Below are 16,890 nucleotides of genomic sequence, written 5' to 3'. Positions count from 1 at the left end.
TGTTACAATGACACATTTGAAACTACCAAAACCTTACTTAGGTGGATTTAAAAAACTAAATTAACTATTTTTCTTTTATAACAAATTTTAAAAAAATCTTCCCTGTTTACAGCACCTTTAAAATACGCCTGTCTGTCATCGAAGACCTCTTAAACCAAAGACTTTCAGTTGTGCCTGAAATTGACTGATTGGCTAGCATGAGAATGTAGCAAATGGCTTTTTCACAAATGTCAGTCAATCAATTCCCCCTAGGTAGGCACCACGACTTATAAAAGAAAAAAAAAACTTTACTATCACTTTTTGTTTTTTTAAATTATTATTATTATTATTATTTATTTCTTAGCAGACGCCCTTATCCAGGGCGACTTACAATTGTTACAAGATATCACATACATTATACATTATTTCACATTATACAGATATCACATTATTTATTTTTACATACAATTACCCATTTATACAGTTTTTTTACTGGAGCAATCTAGGTAAAGTACCTTGCTCAAGGGTACAGCAGCAGTGTCCCCCACTGGGGATTGAACCCACAACCCTCTGGTCAAGAGTCCAGAGCCCCTAACCACTACTCCACACTGCAGCCCATCCAACTAAGTAAGGTTTTGGTAGTTTCAAATGTGTCATTGTAACAACGAAGTCCAATATGCAAGTTCGTAACTCCTCAGCTCCAAGCTAGTGACAGTGGAAGCACACATTGTTACTTTTTCCTCTAGATCAATCCTCAGAGAATGCAAAGTTGAAGAAATAGCCAGTTTGGATAGAGACTATGAGGTACTTTAGCTTCATCAATGTAGCCATAAGCAATGCTCAAATGCATGACAATCCCTGGATGCCAAAATATTTTGCTTGATTCTTGTAGATCTCATCATCTATCCAAACATATCTTTGGGTGATTTTTTGGAGTTCCCCACGCAAGTTATTATGGCCTAAACTTAGTACAAATAGCAAAAATTCAAATTTCAAGGGGGTTTGAAACCAAAAGATTTTCACAGAATTTGGAAGACCTAAGGGTCTTGCAGCATACTTACATTTTAGGACTCACATCCTCTACAGGGTAAAGGGTTAGGCTGAAGTTCGAATAAAACTTGTCAGTTACCCCTCGTCTGGCAATTTGACAGAATGAGTAGGGTGCTCCTGGGATTTTTTTCTCAAAAGCCCTATTCAATACGAGTAGAACAAGGTGCTACACATGATGGTAGCATCTAAATTGCGCCCAGGGTGATTTTCAAGGTCCCTTTCACACTTTAGGCTGACCTTTGCAAGGTCACAGGTTGAATGGGGAAATTAAAAAAAAAAAAAATGGTTATCATTTCTGAACTCTTCCTGTCGGAAACCCCCAGGCGAACTTTTCTAGGAAAATCTGAGACGGACAGGCAACAGCACCGGTTGAGTTGGCATGGAATGACCCAAAACTAGAATTGTTAGCTGTAATATTTTAAACTATTCAAATGCATATTTAAATTAAACCTAGCAGTCTTAAACTTGGGGAAATTGTCTCAAGTTTGTTAAAGAGAAGTTGTATAAAAAAACGTGGCCACCACAAGCCAATTGAATTTCAGCAATGTTTAATTTGTATGGTGGAATACTTGGCCTTGGGGTATTGCTGTTTTCAGCTATATTTGTTAATTTTCTATTTTTGTGGCTGAAAAATGTCAGAATTACATTTTTTTTTAAAGGCAAATAGTTTCTATTTTGTTTCTCTTTAATCTTTATTATTTTTTTACATGCCAGACATTTCTTTTAGCTGTATGTAATTTTCCAGAGCTGCTTCTACATCTTCTGCCTGAGGAAGTCTGCACTGTTGAATAACATTATTCAAATAAAAGTAAATTGCCTCATCTCCGCAAATGTTGACTGTTCCGTAATTTTCTGACAGCTGTTGCAGCTCCTGTACATCCAATGGGAATCCACAATCTCGGGCTCCAAATCTAAAATTTTTAAAGAAGGAAACTGATTTTATAAAACAAGAAGTACCATAACAAAAGTGTTAAACATTCATACATGAAGTAAACTAAAACATCACTAGAAAGCTGCTACATACTACTGAATTAAGTCAGTAAAACTAAACCTATTAGTAGTAAAGTAAAGCAAATGTTTTGGGGATGTACTTTTAATATTGACATAGGTTCAGTTCAAATTCAGTTGTATGTTGGTGTTTCCTATTTTTTGTTAACTATGTTTTATTCAACTTTCAAACATGAGCAGAGAATATGTGCACCAGCAAACTGTTTAGTTAATTTTTTCCTAATTATTACTGCGTCCACAAACATAACCATACTACCTTTGGCCTGCCTACTGCTATCTTAGGTATTTGTTTTATTGGTCATAATAAAATCCAGCCCAGGAATGGAAATACACAAATTAGTCATCAGAAATGCAGAAAGTCATGTATAATGTTGTTGAACATTAAGATCTCTGGTCCCAATGTGTTGCATTTCTAAGTAATAAAATATATACAGAATATGCATTTTTAAATATAATAAAGTAAATATTGAATACTACTGTGTGCCATAAATCTGTTATTTGCACAACCAATAAATTGAATATGTGTTTATTATGTTTGGCAGCACCTAATTGAAGATGATACAGATTTTCTAAATAATGCTTTTGTTCAAGGACACCTGTAGTGCAATGCGTATAATCACAGAATATTTTTACCTTTGCGGCAATTGTACATTTAATTTGGTATGCCCCCGGGACAGAGTGACATCCGTGAAGGTCTAATTCGATGGAGATTCCAAAGGGAAGTGCATTCATCTAAGTCAGTCTGAAGTATATTCATAAAACAGTAGCGAAGCAGGCACTGGTGTTCGTGACTCCCATTGAATAGCCCAAAGTCACGAATGTCTCCAAAGAGATCCATCCAAAACTGAGCTCTAAAAACAATGAAACAATAATCAGAAGTATATTCCTGACAAATCTGACAAAGTATTTTATCATGTATTATACCAATCTGCAAGGAAAAAGAGCTGCCATCACTACCTGGTAACTTAGCCTTATGTATTAAGAGGGACCTGATTTAGATCACTATGCAAGAGAGTCATGTTGGTTTTACAGGTGCATAAAGGAAGATTGGACAATTGTTTGGGTAATTATTCGAAGAGAGGATTGTTATATGTTCATGCTTACCTTCCTTTCCTGAAAATTGACCACCAACTTTCAATTCTTTGATTTGACATGGAGGAGCCATACAGATGACTTCTGTTTCCAGCATGGTAATCATTATGATGTCTTCTCAGCATAGCTTGAATTGCTGCCATGGTACCATTTTCAGTTCCGCAGTCCGTTCGGAGTCTCATTGGAATAATTTTGTTGGACACTACACAGTTGACATAGTTATTAGCTATGACAGCTGGATTGTTGTTGGTTGGTCCACTTGTTAACCACATTAGGCGACGAGAGAAGCCATCAATGCAGCCACTAATCGCAAATCCAAAAGGTTTCAGCTTATCATAGCCATCCACATGCCAAATGTAGTTTGGACCAAGTGAGTGGTACACTCTTGGAACGAATCGCCTTACTGTTCTTGATTGGTGTCCTCTAGGGTTTAGCTGTGGAAGTACTCTCATCACTGTCTCTCTTTTTACATTTAGCCTGTATTTCTGTTTCAGCACTTGCCACTTCGTTCTGTACCCAAATAACACTCCAGGACCTCTTAGCTCATTTCTAATTGCGGTTATGGTGTCTCTTTGGGATGCATAGTTTAATCGTCTGCTAAGTCCCTGTTTCTTTAATTTGTATTTCAGGGTTCACATGCTGAGATGAATGCCATGGAGCTCGGAAAGAAAAGCTAAAACTGCATCATAAGAATGCCCCTGGTCAAAATAATGGGCAATAAGACTTGACATCTTTATCTTCAGATCCGATTGACCTTCTGTAGCTTAACTAGAAATACATCTAAAAGCACAGAAAGGATTGTAAAATATATTAACTGGTAACTCCTGTTAAATCATGTAAGAGCCTCATATACTAAAGCACATTATTATTTTTTTTTATTATTATTTATTTCTTAGCAGACACCCTTATCCAGGGGCGACTTACAAGCGTTACAAGATATCACATTATTTTTTACATATAATTACCCATTTATACAGTTGGGTTTTTACTGGAGCAATCTAGGTAAAGCACCATGCTCAAGGGTACAGCAGCAGTGTCCCCCACCTGGGATTGAACCCACGACCCTCCGGTCAGAAGTCCAGAGCCCTAACCACTACTCCACACTGCTGCCCCATTACAAAGTCCCTCCTACTGTTTACATTATATAGGGTATATAATTACTGTTAGCCTTGTGATGATTTTTTAAAATTCATATACTGTACCAGTGTGCAAGATTTTGTAACAAAACAATTGCAAATATACCCATTAACATTGTGCTAAAATTGTGGTCGAAAAAGAAAGCGGAACAAGTCAGTTAATCTTGTGAAAACTTCCTGTTTTAGACCCGGAAGTGCTCTTACGTCATTTCTGGCACACATTTTTTATTTGTAGCCCCCTTGAAAAAAAAAAAATGCGCATTTTTGTCCACACTTTTAAAATGTTCACAACATTTTTTTGGCCACTCTTTTTTAAAATGCTCACAACTTTTTTTTTTGCCACCCTTTTTTAAAATGCTGACAATGTGTTTTTTGTCAACCTTTTTTTAAAATGCTAACATTTTTTTATTTTTGCTACCTTTATTAAAAAAAATTCACACTAGTTTTTTTTTTTTTCGTTTTGCACTTCAGGGCCACCGTACAGAGCTCTCTATTCGCTGTGTTGGGGTCCAGTGTGAGCTGACAGGAATCTGATTGAAGAGAAGAGGACGGGTAGAGGAGAGACGGTTAGAAAAGTCAAATCACTGAGAAAATCAACAGTCATTGTCTGCTGCATCCTCACATCCTGTTTATGGAAGGTGTGTGTATTGTTTTAATTATTTTTTTTAATACATTTTGACCACTTTTTTAAACTTTTAAATTGCATTCCCTGCCTCAAGATGATTGTTTTGTTCATTATAATTCCTCAATCTTATCAAACTTCTTCAATTGGAACCAATCAAATGCAGCTCTGCATACAATTACAGTTCACTTAATGTTCCTACAGGGTCTGTGTTGCCATTTTCCCCACTCAGACCCCTTGCTTACTAAATATCTTCAATAGAATATCATCCACTCTTCAAATATCTGTCTAATATTTTAATGAGCAATCCATCCCACAAGTGCAGTGATACTGCAATATACATTTACTACCAGCACAGGATGACTGGGAGGGATAGCTGTTCATTTTACCCCACAACTGGTTTCACATGCATTGTACATGTATTAAAAGATGGGATGATTATCTATTCAGGGATACCAAGATATTTAGGGTGAGAAAGGTCTGAGTGGAAAAACAGGCAACAAATGCCCCTCCCCTAGTCATTCTGCATGTATTCATCTGAACCAATACTTGTTGGAGAGGACTGTAGGTTAATGGCTTCACAATTACTAATAAATAATAATAATTGCTGCCCTCAAGCTCCACCCCTCCCTTTTTTATAGCGTTAGCTCTTCTCACAATGGAGTAACACATCTTTCAATCAAATGTTTCAGTGAAAACAGACTTACATTTTAAAAACTCAGCTCTGTTCCTTGGCTCTGGAGCCTGCAGACTGTAAACTGCAACTTCATTCACTGGGCAGAAAAAAAGAGAGAGAAATAGAATTGAAACATGTGGATTAAAACACAACACACACAAGACTCCAAACAGCAATCTGAAAAGAAACAAGGCTTATTCACGGCATTTCAGGGTGTAAAAATCTCTCCTCCCTGCTCATTCTTCCCTGCTGTCTCCCTCCTGCAATATTCATATAGCCAACAATCTGCAAGAGGTCTTTATTAATGTCTTGCAAGTCCTGCCCCTCCTCAAGCCATGGTCTATTTGAGAAATCTCTACTAAAGGAATCTATTTCACACCAACCTGTTGTGGTTATTTTGACTAATTCCCCCTTGCAGAAGTCCTCAATATGGTCTTTAAGTTCAGATACAGCTTTCCTCACAGCCCCAAAAGAGATGTCTGTATTGACAGTAACGCTGGGTAAGTCTCCAGCTTCAGGAGGGGCACAGAGAGACTGGAAATTCTACAACAGGAAAGTGGAGAAAATGAGTTTTCAGTGAAACAGAATGGGGTCCAAAACATTCCTGGGGAAAAGCAAGGATTCATTCATTTGGAGAGGTCTGTCTGAAACCGCCCCAGTTATGGACTTGAGATTTTCTAACAAGCAGTGATGTTACCTGTAGAAAATGGATGTGATCCTCTGTCTCTGAAAGCTGTTTCAGCTCAGCGTTTCTCCTCCTTAGCTCAGCAATCTCCTGCTCCAGTTTCTTCATGCGTCCTTCAGCCTGATTCACTGCAGCCTTCTCGTTAGCTCCAATCAGCTCAATAACCTCAGTGTGGATCTTCTCAATGGATCGGATCAGCTCAGTAAAGATCTTCTCACTTTCCTTTATTTCTGTGCATGCAGATCTCTGAGTGAAAGAACACAGTAGAGGAGACATGGTTAGAATTGATATCAAAAACACATCAGGCATAGACAGTAAGCTTCTGTAGATGTGTTCCAGTCCATCTGTTAATAATAATAATAATAATAATAATAATAATAATAATAATAATAATAATAATAATAATAATAATAACCCCCTCTTTTCAATACCCACTTTCAGTGTCTCCACAGCCTGTTTCAGCTCTTCAATTTCTTTCAGTCTCTCCTGGATTCTCTGTTGTATTTCTGTCTGTGTCTCTCCCAGCTGCTTCTGTGTAGAAACACAGTGACACAGTGACATTTCTGACAGGGCATTGAGTGATATCCTGTCACACTCAATACAGACTATTTCAGAGCAGGCTGTGTTTTCACACTTCTCCCCCCTTTATATGAAGTTAAATTAACATAAGAACATAAGAACATAAGAAAGTTTACAAACGAGAGGAGGCCCCATTCGGCCCATCTTGCTCGTTTGGTTGTTAGTAGCTTATTGATCCCAGAATCTCATCAAGCAGCTTCTTGAAGGATCCCAGGGTGTCAGCTTCAACAACATTACTGGGGAGTTGGTTCCAGACCCTCACAATTCTCTGTGTAACGATACACACATTATGCACACAGATACCCTAAGGGTCGAATGCACCAGCGTGGATTAACCACTAACCCAGATTAAATCAAGGATTATATTTGAATCATGTTGCACAAAACTTTACACCAGGATTTAGATGTAATCCTTGTTTAAAATTAATCCAAGGTTAAACGATTAAAAGATTAAATATAATGACATTGCACCACTCATTTTAATCCATGTTTAAATGTGATAGCTGAATTAAATTTAAACCTTCCTTGGAGGTGGTTTAAACTTGGACAAAGGCAGCAGTTTCAGACAACATGTGTGTATAGTAGTGAGATACAGCACCATCTAGTGCACAGCTGCCAGCAATACAAAAGGACACTTGATCCACAGTAGCTGTCCACTAGATGGTACTGTTTCAACCTAGTAACAGTGAATGATGGCTGATCTAGCATGTGTTACATGTTTGTTTTGTGAAGCACCTAGGAAACTGAAGCAGCTTTCTCTTTAATGGATATTTAGGGCTTCTGATTTCCGTTTTTAATCGATAAACACAGATAAAACAGCACTGAAACAAAACAATGAAATCAGTGTAAAAAATGCCTAAATGTACAAAATCCCCAGAAGAATGAGCCCGTGAGCAGAAGGACTTCACTGTGGAAGAGAGCAAAGGAAAGAGGGGACTAGTAGGGTGAGCGAAAGAAATTGTAGATATTAATAAAAAAATCCCAAATAGGTTATTAAATTTCGTTTTCAACTAACTTAAACATATCTGTTTTAATCATGTAAAAATGTGTTTTAACGCACCAAATTAAGCTATTTTTTCTGCCTGATTTATATTGTATATCATCTTAATCTTGTATATTGTATATCATATTAATATTGTATTTTGTATATCATATTAATCTTGTATATTATTAATATTATTATTTTATATCTTAGCAGATGCCCTTATGCAGGGTGAATTACAATTGTTACAAAATATCACTTTATTTTTTACATACAATTCCCCATTTATACAGTTGGGTTTTTACTGGAGCAATCTAGGTAAAGTACCTTGCTCAAGGGTACAACAGCAGTGTCCCCCACCTGGGACTGAACCCACGACCCTCCGGTCAAGAGTCCAGAGCCCTAACCACTACTCCATTTCATATTAATCTTGTATATTGTATATCATATTAATCTTGGTCTTTTCTGCTTTTTTTAAAATTAGGAGCATGACTTTTCTGGGAATGTCATTTTTAAAAAGTTTAACTAATTAAACTATAATATCTTAAACAATGAAACTGATCTATGATTTTATTAAGTTGCAAATATAAAAAACACTAGGAATATAAATCATGCTAATTTTACACTACAAATTCCAATGCACCACAAAACAGCTGAACAAATCCTTCTTGCCCTGTGAGGCAGGGCGGAGGTCCTGCACATGTAAATAGTGTGTTTTTGTTTGATTGTAAATAATATTTTTGCCAGTCAAGTGTGTGCTAGATATGGCAGGGCATATTCAAATCCAGGATTTTAATCCCACCCAAGTCTAGAGAGGAGGTGTCAGGGAGACTGTTCCTGGAGCGGGACCTCCTTTCTTGTTTGATCAGCTTTTATTTTCTAGTTGTTTTCAAGCAGTGTTTTGTTTTGAATGTTTTGTGTTTTTTATATCATAGAAAACCTCCTGTGTCTCTCCTGTCAATCAGCGATAGCCACACCCATAACAACACCCCTGTTACACCCTGAAATACATTGTAGTACATCATAGTTTAGATAGAGCAATTAAAAAACTAGGGCTCTTTAAATAGCTCTTAATATACAATTAAAATCTGATCTGATGTGAAACTGTATAACCTAGTAAACAGACATGTTAAATATCCCTGGGAATTCTTATCTTCTAGGATAGCTACAAGGAAATGGTTCAAACCCTTACCTGTTTCCCAGTCCTTTCTGCCTCAGCTGAGACTGTATCATGGCTCTTGTGTTCATCTTGTGTACACAACACACAAATACACGTCTGATCGGTTCTACAAAAGACCTCCAAAACCTTCTGGTGTTCAGCACAAAGCTTCTGCTCCAGATCTCCAATTGCATTGATCAGCTTGTGCCTCTTGAAAGCAGCCCCCTCATAGTGAGGCTTGACGTGTGTTTCACAGTAAGAGGCCAGGCACGTCAAACAGGATTTCACAGCTTTGAACTTTCTCCCAGTGCAGAAATCACACGGCACATCTCCAGGTCCAGCATAACTTTGAGCAGGAGGAGGATTGAGTCCTGTCTTCTTTAATTTCTCCACAACTTCAGCCAGCATGGTGTTTCTGCCCAGAACAGGCCTCGGGGTAAAGGTCTCTCTGCACTGGGGGCAGCTGTAGACACCTGTATGATCAGTCTGATCCCAGCAGTTCTTAATACACCCCATACAGTAACTGTGTCCACATGGAATAGCGACTGGATCCTTCAATAGCTCCAGACACACTGAACAGCTAAACTGATCCTCTGACCACAAGTTTGAAGCCATTGTTGCTGCAGTGAGACAGAGAGACTGACGATTTCACAACAGAAACTTCACTGTGCTGATTTCCTGGAATTGTGTACAGCTCTGAGAGGCGGGGTTTGGGACTGAGGCCAGGTTTAGACAAGCAGGAGGAGCAGAAACTGCCGAATCAGTGTGAGAGGGGCGGAGAGGAGAGAGTTGTGAGTGGGACTGGAGTTTGAGAATGGCATTGTCACAGTAACCCTTCTATAGCTACAGTATGTATTTGACTGCACTAGACCTTCACTTCTATGTGGGTCTGAATCCTCAGAAGTTCACAAGGGAAGTGAGTTTGGTGGAGTTCGATCTTCGTGGGCTTTAATCCACATCTCAAAGTCCATTAGTCCTCAACCACAAACTTGTCTCTGAGCACCAACTGCTTTCTTCCCTCCAGTTCAGAGAAAGCTTGAGGCACGGAGTCTGAACTGCTCACCCCCCTAAGAGAACATGAAGGGTGGTCCATCCAGTCCAGGGGAGGCTGTATATTATGAGAACTAGACATGTTCTAGTGTTATCAGACAGGGTGTGTACGTTACTGACATACTCATTTATTACAGGGCTGATTTCATGAGTTAAAACCATTTTATACAGAACAGACACTCAAACAAAGCTTACAATCAAGGGACCGACTTTTCAAACCTGTGCACTATTTGTTTTATTCATTTCAGATAATGTCTTCCCTCTCATCAGCAGAACATCATTCTCTCAAGTCCCTTCTTGTTTTGCTGTTGCTCGTTTTGTTTTCCACACTTCTTTATTTCCACTCTCTTTGACTCCACACTGGTTTCCTCTCCCCGTTCACTTCCTTCCTTCCTGTGTTACAGGTAATAGGACCCCCACCTCCTGACCCCCTTCATCAAACATTTCAAAGAGATTTCATTTCAATCAGCCATGCTGCTGTGTTTTCATGAACAGATACAATTGCTCATTTTGAAAACTCTCCTGATAGATAGATATTAATGAACACTCATGGGCACCACACTGAGGTTAAAGGTTTAAACGTCATCATGTTCTTTTCATTTCTTACCTGATGAGGATTTTCTATGGCTGTTTCTGATTAGATTTTATTCACCATGCTTACTAACTATTCCAGCAAAACACTGCTTCTGAAAAGACTCCTGGAGGCTGATTGTGGGGAAGATTATGACTGTTGCACGAGCTGCAGTGCACAATGCTTACCCTGTGGACTTCAGTGCCCAGTGCACCACCAATATTCTTCCCCACCTCGTTTCCTCACAATCAACCTGGACAAGAGTTTTCAGAGGCAATTGTTGCTGAAATAGTTAGTAAGCATTTCAAATAAAGATCTAAGCAAAAATCACATTGAATCATTCAGCACACACATACTAGGATGTTAAAGATCAGAAATGTAATATTAAGAATATATAGATGATATAAACAATACTTTAATCAACCTATTTTCAATTGTATTTCTTTAATAAAAAATATTTACATGCAGTTATTGCTGATCAAATTTAAAACCATTACATTGTTTTGATTAAAGTGCAAATTGAAAATCATATTTATTTTATTAAAAACTTAAATACAACCTTATTTATTCATTTTAAATTTAATTAATGTATTTATTGTCATTGTGAAAGTAAAATACTCTGACAATCTGACAATCTTTAGCTTGTATTTGAAGACGGTGCTATTATCTTTACAGACGTACCAATATATTTAGAAAGCGAGGGATCTGAGTGGGTAAAATGGACAGAAATGCCCCCACTTCAGTTCTCAATTGTTTTTGGAGGGGAGGGGAGTTTTCTTCTTCAACAAGGAGAACAAGTGGAATAACAAGAACAAGCTTGTTTCCATGTTTAGACTGTCCATTTCTCCTGATTTATCACAGTATTAACAATGGGTTTGACTGCTGTGTTAGAGTGTCTAGTTCTGTACAGGAATATAAGAAGGATGGAACTCCAGCCATTGGAATAGTTGTGTCAATACCCTCGATTCACCATGAAGTGTGATCCTGGGCTGGAATGACACAGAGAGGCTGATGATTTCACAACAAACACAACCTACCTGTCTTTATGATATTGATGATGCAGTTGAATGACCCCAGGCAGGCAGCACAGGTAGTGAAGAGGTCCCCGCACAGGAAGTCATTGAAAGCCCTGAAATATTTACCCTGTGTTGCTTAAAAATATCCTGTTTGAAAATCAAGTAATGGAAATGTAAGAACTAACAGGAACACTGTACCTGGAATTCAGGGATCTCAATATATTTAGGGGTTATTTAGTTGTTTGTCATTTCTATTAAACGGATAACATTGTGAGGTAGCGCTGCTCATTTGAGACAGCTTGCTCATTAAAATCTATTCACACATCTATTCAGAGATATCATGATACTCAGTAAGAACAGGGTCTGAACAGTGGGGTGAGATGCACACACATGCCCCAGTCAGTCTGCATTTACTCATCTGCCCCAATACGTGTTGGAGGGGAGTTTCTACACAAAGATAGCCAAGCAGACAGATCAAAGGTTCTCAACATTTCTGCATGCATAGACAGTTTGTCTGCTTGTTAATATTTATGACTGCCTGTTTTATCAGTTTATTACAGGTTCAGTCAGTCATGCGTTGGTCAGAGTCCATTGCAGAGATACTGGAGACTGTCACCATGGCAACCAGCACAGGGCCCCTCCCTGTGGTGGAATGGCATCCAGCAGATGTTCCTGTTCCACTGCTAACATGGAGCCCCCCTCCCTGCTCTCAGTGTGTGTTTAAACAGGAGCAGTGAGGAATGTGGGAGGAGAGGATATGAACTCATGTTGCCATTTAGAAAAGATACATATTGAAATGAGTTTTAGAGCTGTGCTTTATTACTTTTGTATTTCCGTTTAAAGATAATAATCACTGTGATCTATTAGAATGTACAGTCATTATGAAAAATAAAACATTCACCATTCAAATATTCTAGCAGGGCTTTGAGAGTGAACAGAACAAATGTTCATGGCATCAGAGACTCAGCTCTGCTTCTCTTATGTCATGAAGACTGATTCTCACTTAATTGAAAGAAGATAAAAAAGATACAAAAGTTACAAACTGAATGAAAGGAGACAGTACAATATTGTGGATCAAATAGAAGCAGGTTTTTCACATCTTCAGCGTGCCCAGCTGGCACAAGCCCGTGAGGCTCTGTTGTCTTCAGAGCGCGAGCTCGGGTTCAAATGATTTCAGTGGGTTTCCTACCTGGGAGCAGTGTGTTCATGAGCAGTGAGATATACACCCCTTCCCTTTAGACCTCTCTCCCTCTCTCTTTCTCAAGCACGTAGGCTGGGTAGACTGGCTGCACGGGGCTTTCATGTGTTTTAAATGGGATGTTTTAGTCTTCTAGGGGCTGTTAGCTTGACTAACCATCTGGAGGTGTCTGATAGCTTGATCCCAGAGTCGAGATGCGACTGAAATCATTTGAACCCGAGCTTGCGCTCTGAAGACTACAGAGCCTCACTGGCTCATGCCAGCTGGGCATGCTGAAGATGTGAAAAACCTGCTTTTATTTGATCCCACAATATTGTGCTGTCTCCTTTCATTCAGTTTGTAACTTTGTTATCTTTTTGGTGTTTGTCTATCCAGAGCGGACATTTCAGTTCTTCTATACTTCACACCCTCAGCTTCTGGGAGGATTCAGGACTGTACCTGTAGTGTTCTTTGAGCAGCTTCACAATAGTATTACCCTGCTATCATTGGCTCCTTCAACTGGCAGGCAAACCTTTGAAAGATACAATAGGGTGAATCGCTCTGTTTTTTCCTTCTTACATCAGACCCAGCAGTCACTGGACAAAGACCTGTATGAAACAGACCGGTCTGCTGGTATTGTTTAGTTACAAAGACCTGTATGAAATAGACCGGTCTGCTGGTATTGTTTAGTTACAAAGACCTGTATGAAATAGGCTGGTCTGCTGGTATTGTTTAGTTACAAAGACCTGTATGAAATAGGCTGGTCTGCTGGTATTGTTTAGATAAAGCTACACTGTGTGGTCATTGTTATAGTAGAATATCTTTAGGGCTTCTGTTTTTCGGGTTTTATTAATTGTATTTTTCGGTGTTTATTTTTAGCTATTTTCGAGAAAATCATTTTTTTCGGGGTTTTCGTTTTTGATACTGTATGAAATTAGTGTTTTCGGTTACTTTCCAAAATGCTTGAGCGTTTTTTGTTTTTTTTTTCTGTCAAAGTATTGAAACTCAACAGTACTTGCACACTTAAGTTGTCCCTTCTTTCCTTTGCTGTCTTCCACAGTGAAATCCCTCTGGTCTCGGCACATTCTTCTGAGGTTTTTGTCTGGAGGCATTTTTGTACATTTCGCCGCAATTCTGTTTTAAATCCTCTGTATCTTAACTGTAATACAGCTTGAAATCCCGCTAACAAGCCTCCATCCTGATTGTAATCTCGTTTTAAATCTTGCAAGCGGAGTCTCCAATAGAAATGCAGGAATGTGCTGTCACTCAGTAGTTGGGGCGGGTTTAAAGTATTGAGAACGAATCCCTGATAGATGCAAGTCAGGAAGGCGGGATATTGCCCAGCAGCACTGGGAAATGTATTTATTATTTTTGTCATGCGATCTATTTATTTTTTATGGGAAAAGGGTAAAGTCAACGTGAATTGATCAACCATTTCCACAGTTTTTCCGGTGTTTATTGGCTATCCACTGATTTCATTTTTTTGTATCGGGGGTCAGAATCAGAAGCCCTAACTATATTATACAATTGTCATTATGCAGGGGCAAGGTGTTCTTCACAGGTAAATGACAGCCTTAATGAACCACTATGTACAGCTGTGGGCGACGTCAGCTCAATAATTAATAAGAGTATATAAATCACATTGTCCCAAACCTTTAACTGTTTTTGCTAATAGATATGAGTCTATTACATAAGAAACATGTTGCATTGTCTTGGGACAAAGCGTTCTTTACATAGCAAAGCCAGCCATAATGAAGTAACACATACAGGTGTGGGTGAGGGCATTTTCATGTTGGATGCAGGCGTGTAAAACACATTGCCCCAAAACATTCTTCATTCTTTCTAAGATAATGGCCACACTGTATAAAAAGTGTGAAATTACCTTGGGTTCCTCATATAGGAATGACACCCTATTGACTCCTTTGACGTCATAATAATATTTAATAGAAATAAAAGTTTGGCGCTATGCAAATTACTTATGTATTTTTTCGAAGAGACATTTTGTTTATGCAGTATAAAAATGATCAATTATGATTGGTTTTATCAATAATTGGGTCTTCATTGATAAAACAGCCTTAATTAAAAAATATATATTATTATTATTTATCAATCCCATGTAAAACATGCTTACTCCAAACTGTAGCTGCTTTTCCAAACAGATATGAGTCTGTTGGGAAATATCTGTTGGGAAATTAAAGTATAGAAAATACAATTTAGACTTTATTGAAACCCGATGGTAGTGAGTTTGAGGTTTCACACAACAGTGCTGTCAGCAAGAGCTCCGAGTTCCACCTTGTGGAAGGGTGGAGGGCAATTCACCGACACACACGGGAGACACAAGGTTTTATTTGCAACACCGCTCAGATGCCCAGTCTTATTTAGGTAGTTTTATTTTTATTATTTGTCACCAGAGGGCGCTGGTGCTGCAACTCCCCCTATACCAACGATGGTAAGCAGGTGCTGCACTCGTATCTTACAAGTTACAACAACATCTCACCCGAAAGACGGAGCACAAGGAGGTTCAGTGACTTGCTCAGGGTCACACAGTGAGTCAGTGAGTGAGCTGGGATTTGAACCGGGGACCTCCTGGTTACAAACCCTTTTCTTTAACCACACAGCCTCCTATATACACACTATAAAGAAAAAAATACTTCAAATAAATTAGATATGGTTCTGAAATATCACAGTTATCATAACTACAGTCATCTTCTTGTTTAGATTCACTTTGTATATTAAAGTTTGTGCTGCTATTAAAGTACCCACTGCCTCAATAGAGCTCTCACAGTGCTGTCTAACCTCCAAGTACATCAGGGAAACAAGAGTGTAACCCTAACCCTGCCCCCTCACGAAATCCAGAGCATGCTGTGTTCACGCATCATAAATAAAGCCTGATGACAACAACTTGACCAAAACTGGAACAGTACTGTGTACCTTATCCCAGTTCTGTATCATTATGACACAACATTTATTATACAGCTGCCATAAAACAGTGTGATTAAAAACACATTCAGGGCTTTGGACCTATAAATTCCATTGATAAGACTGAATGGCTTGTTACTGGAAGCTGTGTGTGTGTGTGTGTCAGTAACATGTACCAGTGTGCGTGTGTGTGTGTGTGTGTGTGTGTGTGTGTGTGTGTGTGTGTGTGTGTGTCAGTAACATGTACCAGTGTGCGTGTGTGTGTGTGTATGTGTTTGTGTGTGTGTGTGTGTGTGTATGTGTAAAGGCAGAAAGGCTGATGAAATAACTTGTTTTTACTGGTTTAAGCAAATTAAATAATTCCATGAAAAAAACAACCTGCCATGCACTTCAGTACGCTGTGTAGATCTCACATATAATATGCAGTTGTGAAAGAAGTGCAGGATATAGTAAACTCTATCTAGATGAAATGAGCTGGGAAGTGCAAGTGTAGAGCTTTCTTTAACCCAGGATGTTTTCAGATTGAAGGGGCATTTACTCCTTTCTGAAACATCAAACAGAAAGTTTATATTCCAAAGCTTCAAATACACTGAATAACTCAGGAGTGTTTCACCAGTTCTGAAACATAAACAGCAGATTATTTTTCCTTTTTCATAAAGTATGAAAACACATCCCTGATATCACTGCTAGTGAATGGAGGTGCACAGCAAGTAAGATTTAAGCTGAACTCCCTTTAAAATGGGTCTGTTTAATAAAAGGCAGATCTCAGCTATCTGTATGTAGGCTTTACGTGTTAGAAATGGTTGACTGCTTGGTTCAGGTGGACACTAATACAGACTTTACTGTATAATCCTAACCCTGTAATGTCTGATATTATTGTATTGAAGAGCTGTCCACATGTCTGCTTCCAGGTCACAGGTGGCTGGCAGTTCAAATCCAGCTCACAGATACTTGCTATTTCTTTAAAAACTGTTTTAATTATTTTATTTTGTAGATTACATGGGTCATTGACTACAAGCTCATGCTTTTTGGTTGAATTTATATACACATATACAGTGCCTTGCAAAAGTATTCAGACCCCTGACCAGTTCTCTCATATTACTGAATTACAAATGGTACATTGAAATTTCGTTCTGTGTACCTTTTCCCAGTTCTGTAGCATATATCTACATCATTATACAACTGCCATA

General features: G+C 38.5%; 1 protein-coding gene across 1 annotated transcript; it reads right to left on the bottom strand.

Annotated features, from left to right (window-relative positions):
• Positions 1 to 939: 939 nt before the first annotated feature.
• LOC117432971 (E3 ubiquitin-protein ligase TRIM47-like) lies at positions 940 to 9,735 on the bottom strand. The gene is made up of 7 exons (XM_059016254.1): positions 9,001 to 9,735; positions 6,684 to 6,779; positions 6,261 to 6,494; positions 5,947 to 6,106; positions 5,595 to 5,660; positions 2,671 to 4,795; positions 940 to 1,940 (listed from the first exon to the last, which is right to left on the bottom strand). The coding sequence occupies exons 1-6, from the start codon at positions 9,580 to 9,582 to the stop codon at positions 4,689 to 4,691; spliced, it is 1,245 nt and encodes a 414-aa protein (XP_058872237.1). The 5' UTR covers positions 9,583 to 9,735; the 3' UTR covers positions 940 to 1,940; positions 2,671 to 4,688.
• Positions 9,736 to 16,890: the final 7,155 nt, after the last annotated feature.

This window comes from Acipenser ruthenus, chromosome 52 (genome assembly GCF_902713425.1).
Source record: "Acipenser ruthenus chromosome 52, fAciRut3.2 maternal haplotype, whole genome shotgun sequence".
Lineage (NCBI taxonomy): Eukaryota > Metazoa > Chordata > Actinopteri > Acipenseriformes > Acipenseridae > Acipenser > Acipenser ruthenus.
The sequence above is the reverse complement of the archived record's forward strand: the minus strand, read 5'-3'. Positions and strand labels throughout refer to the sequence as shown.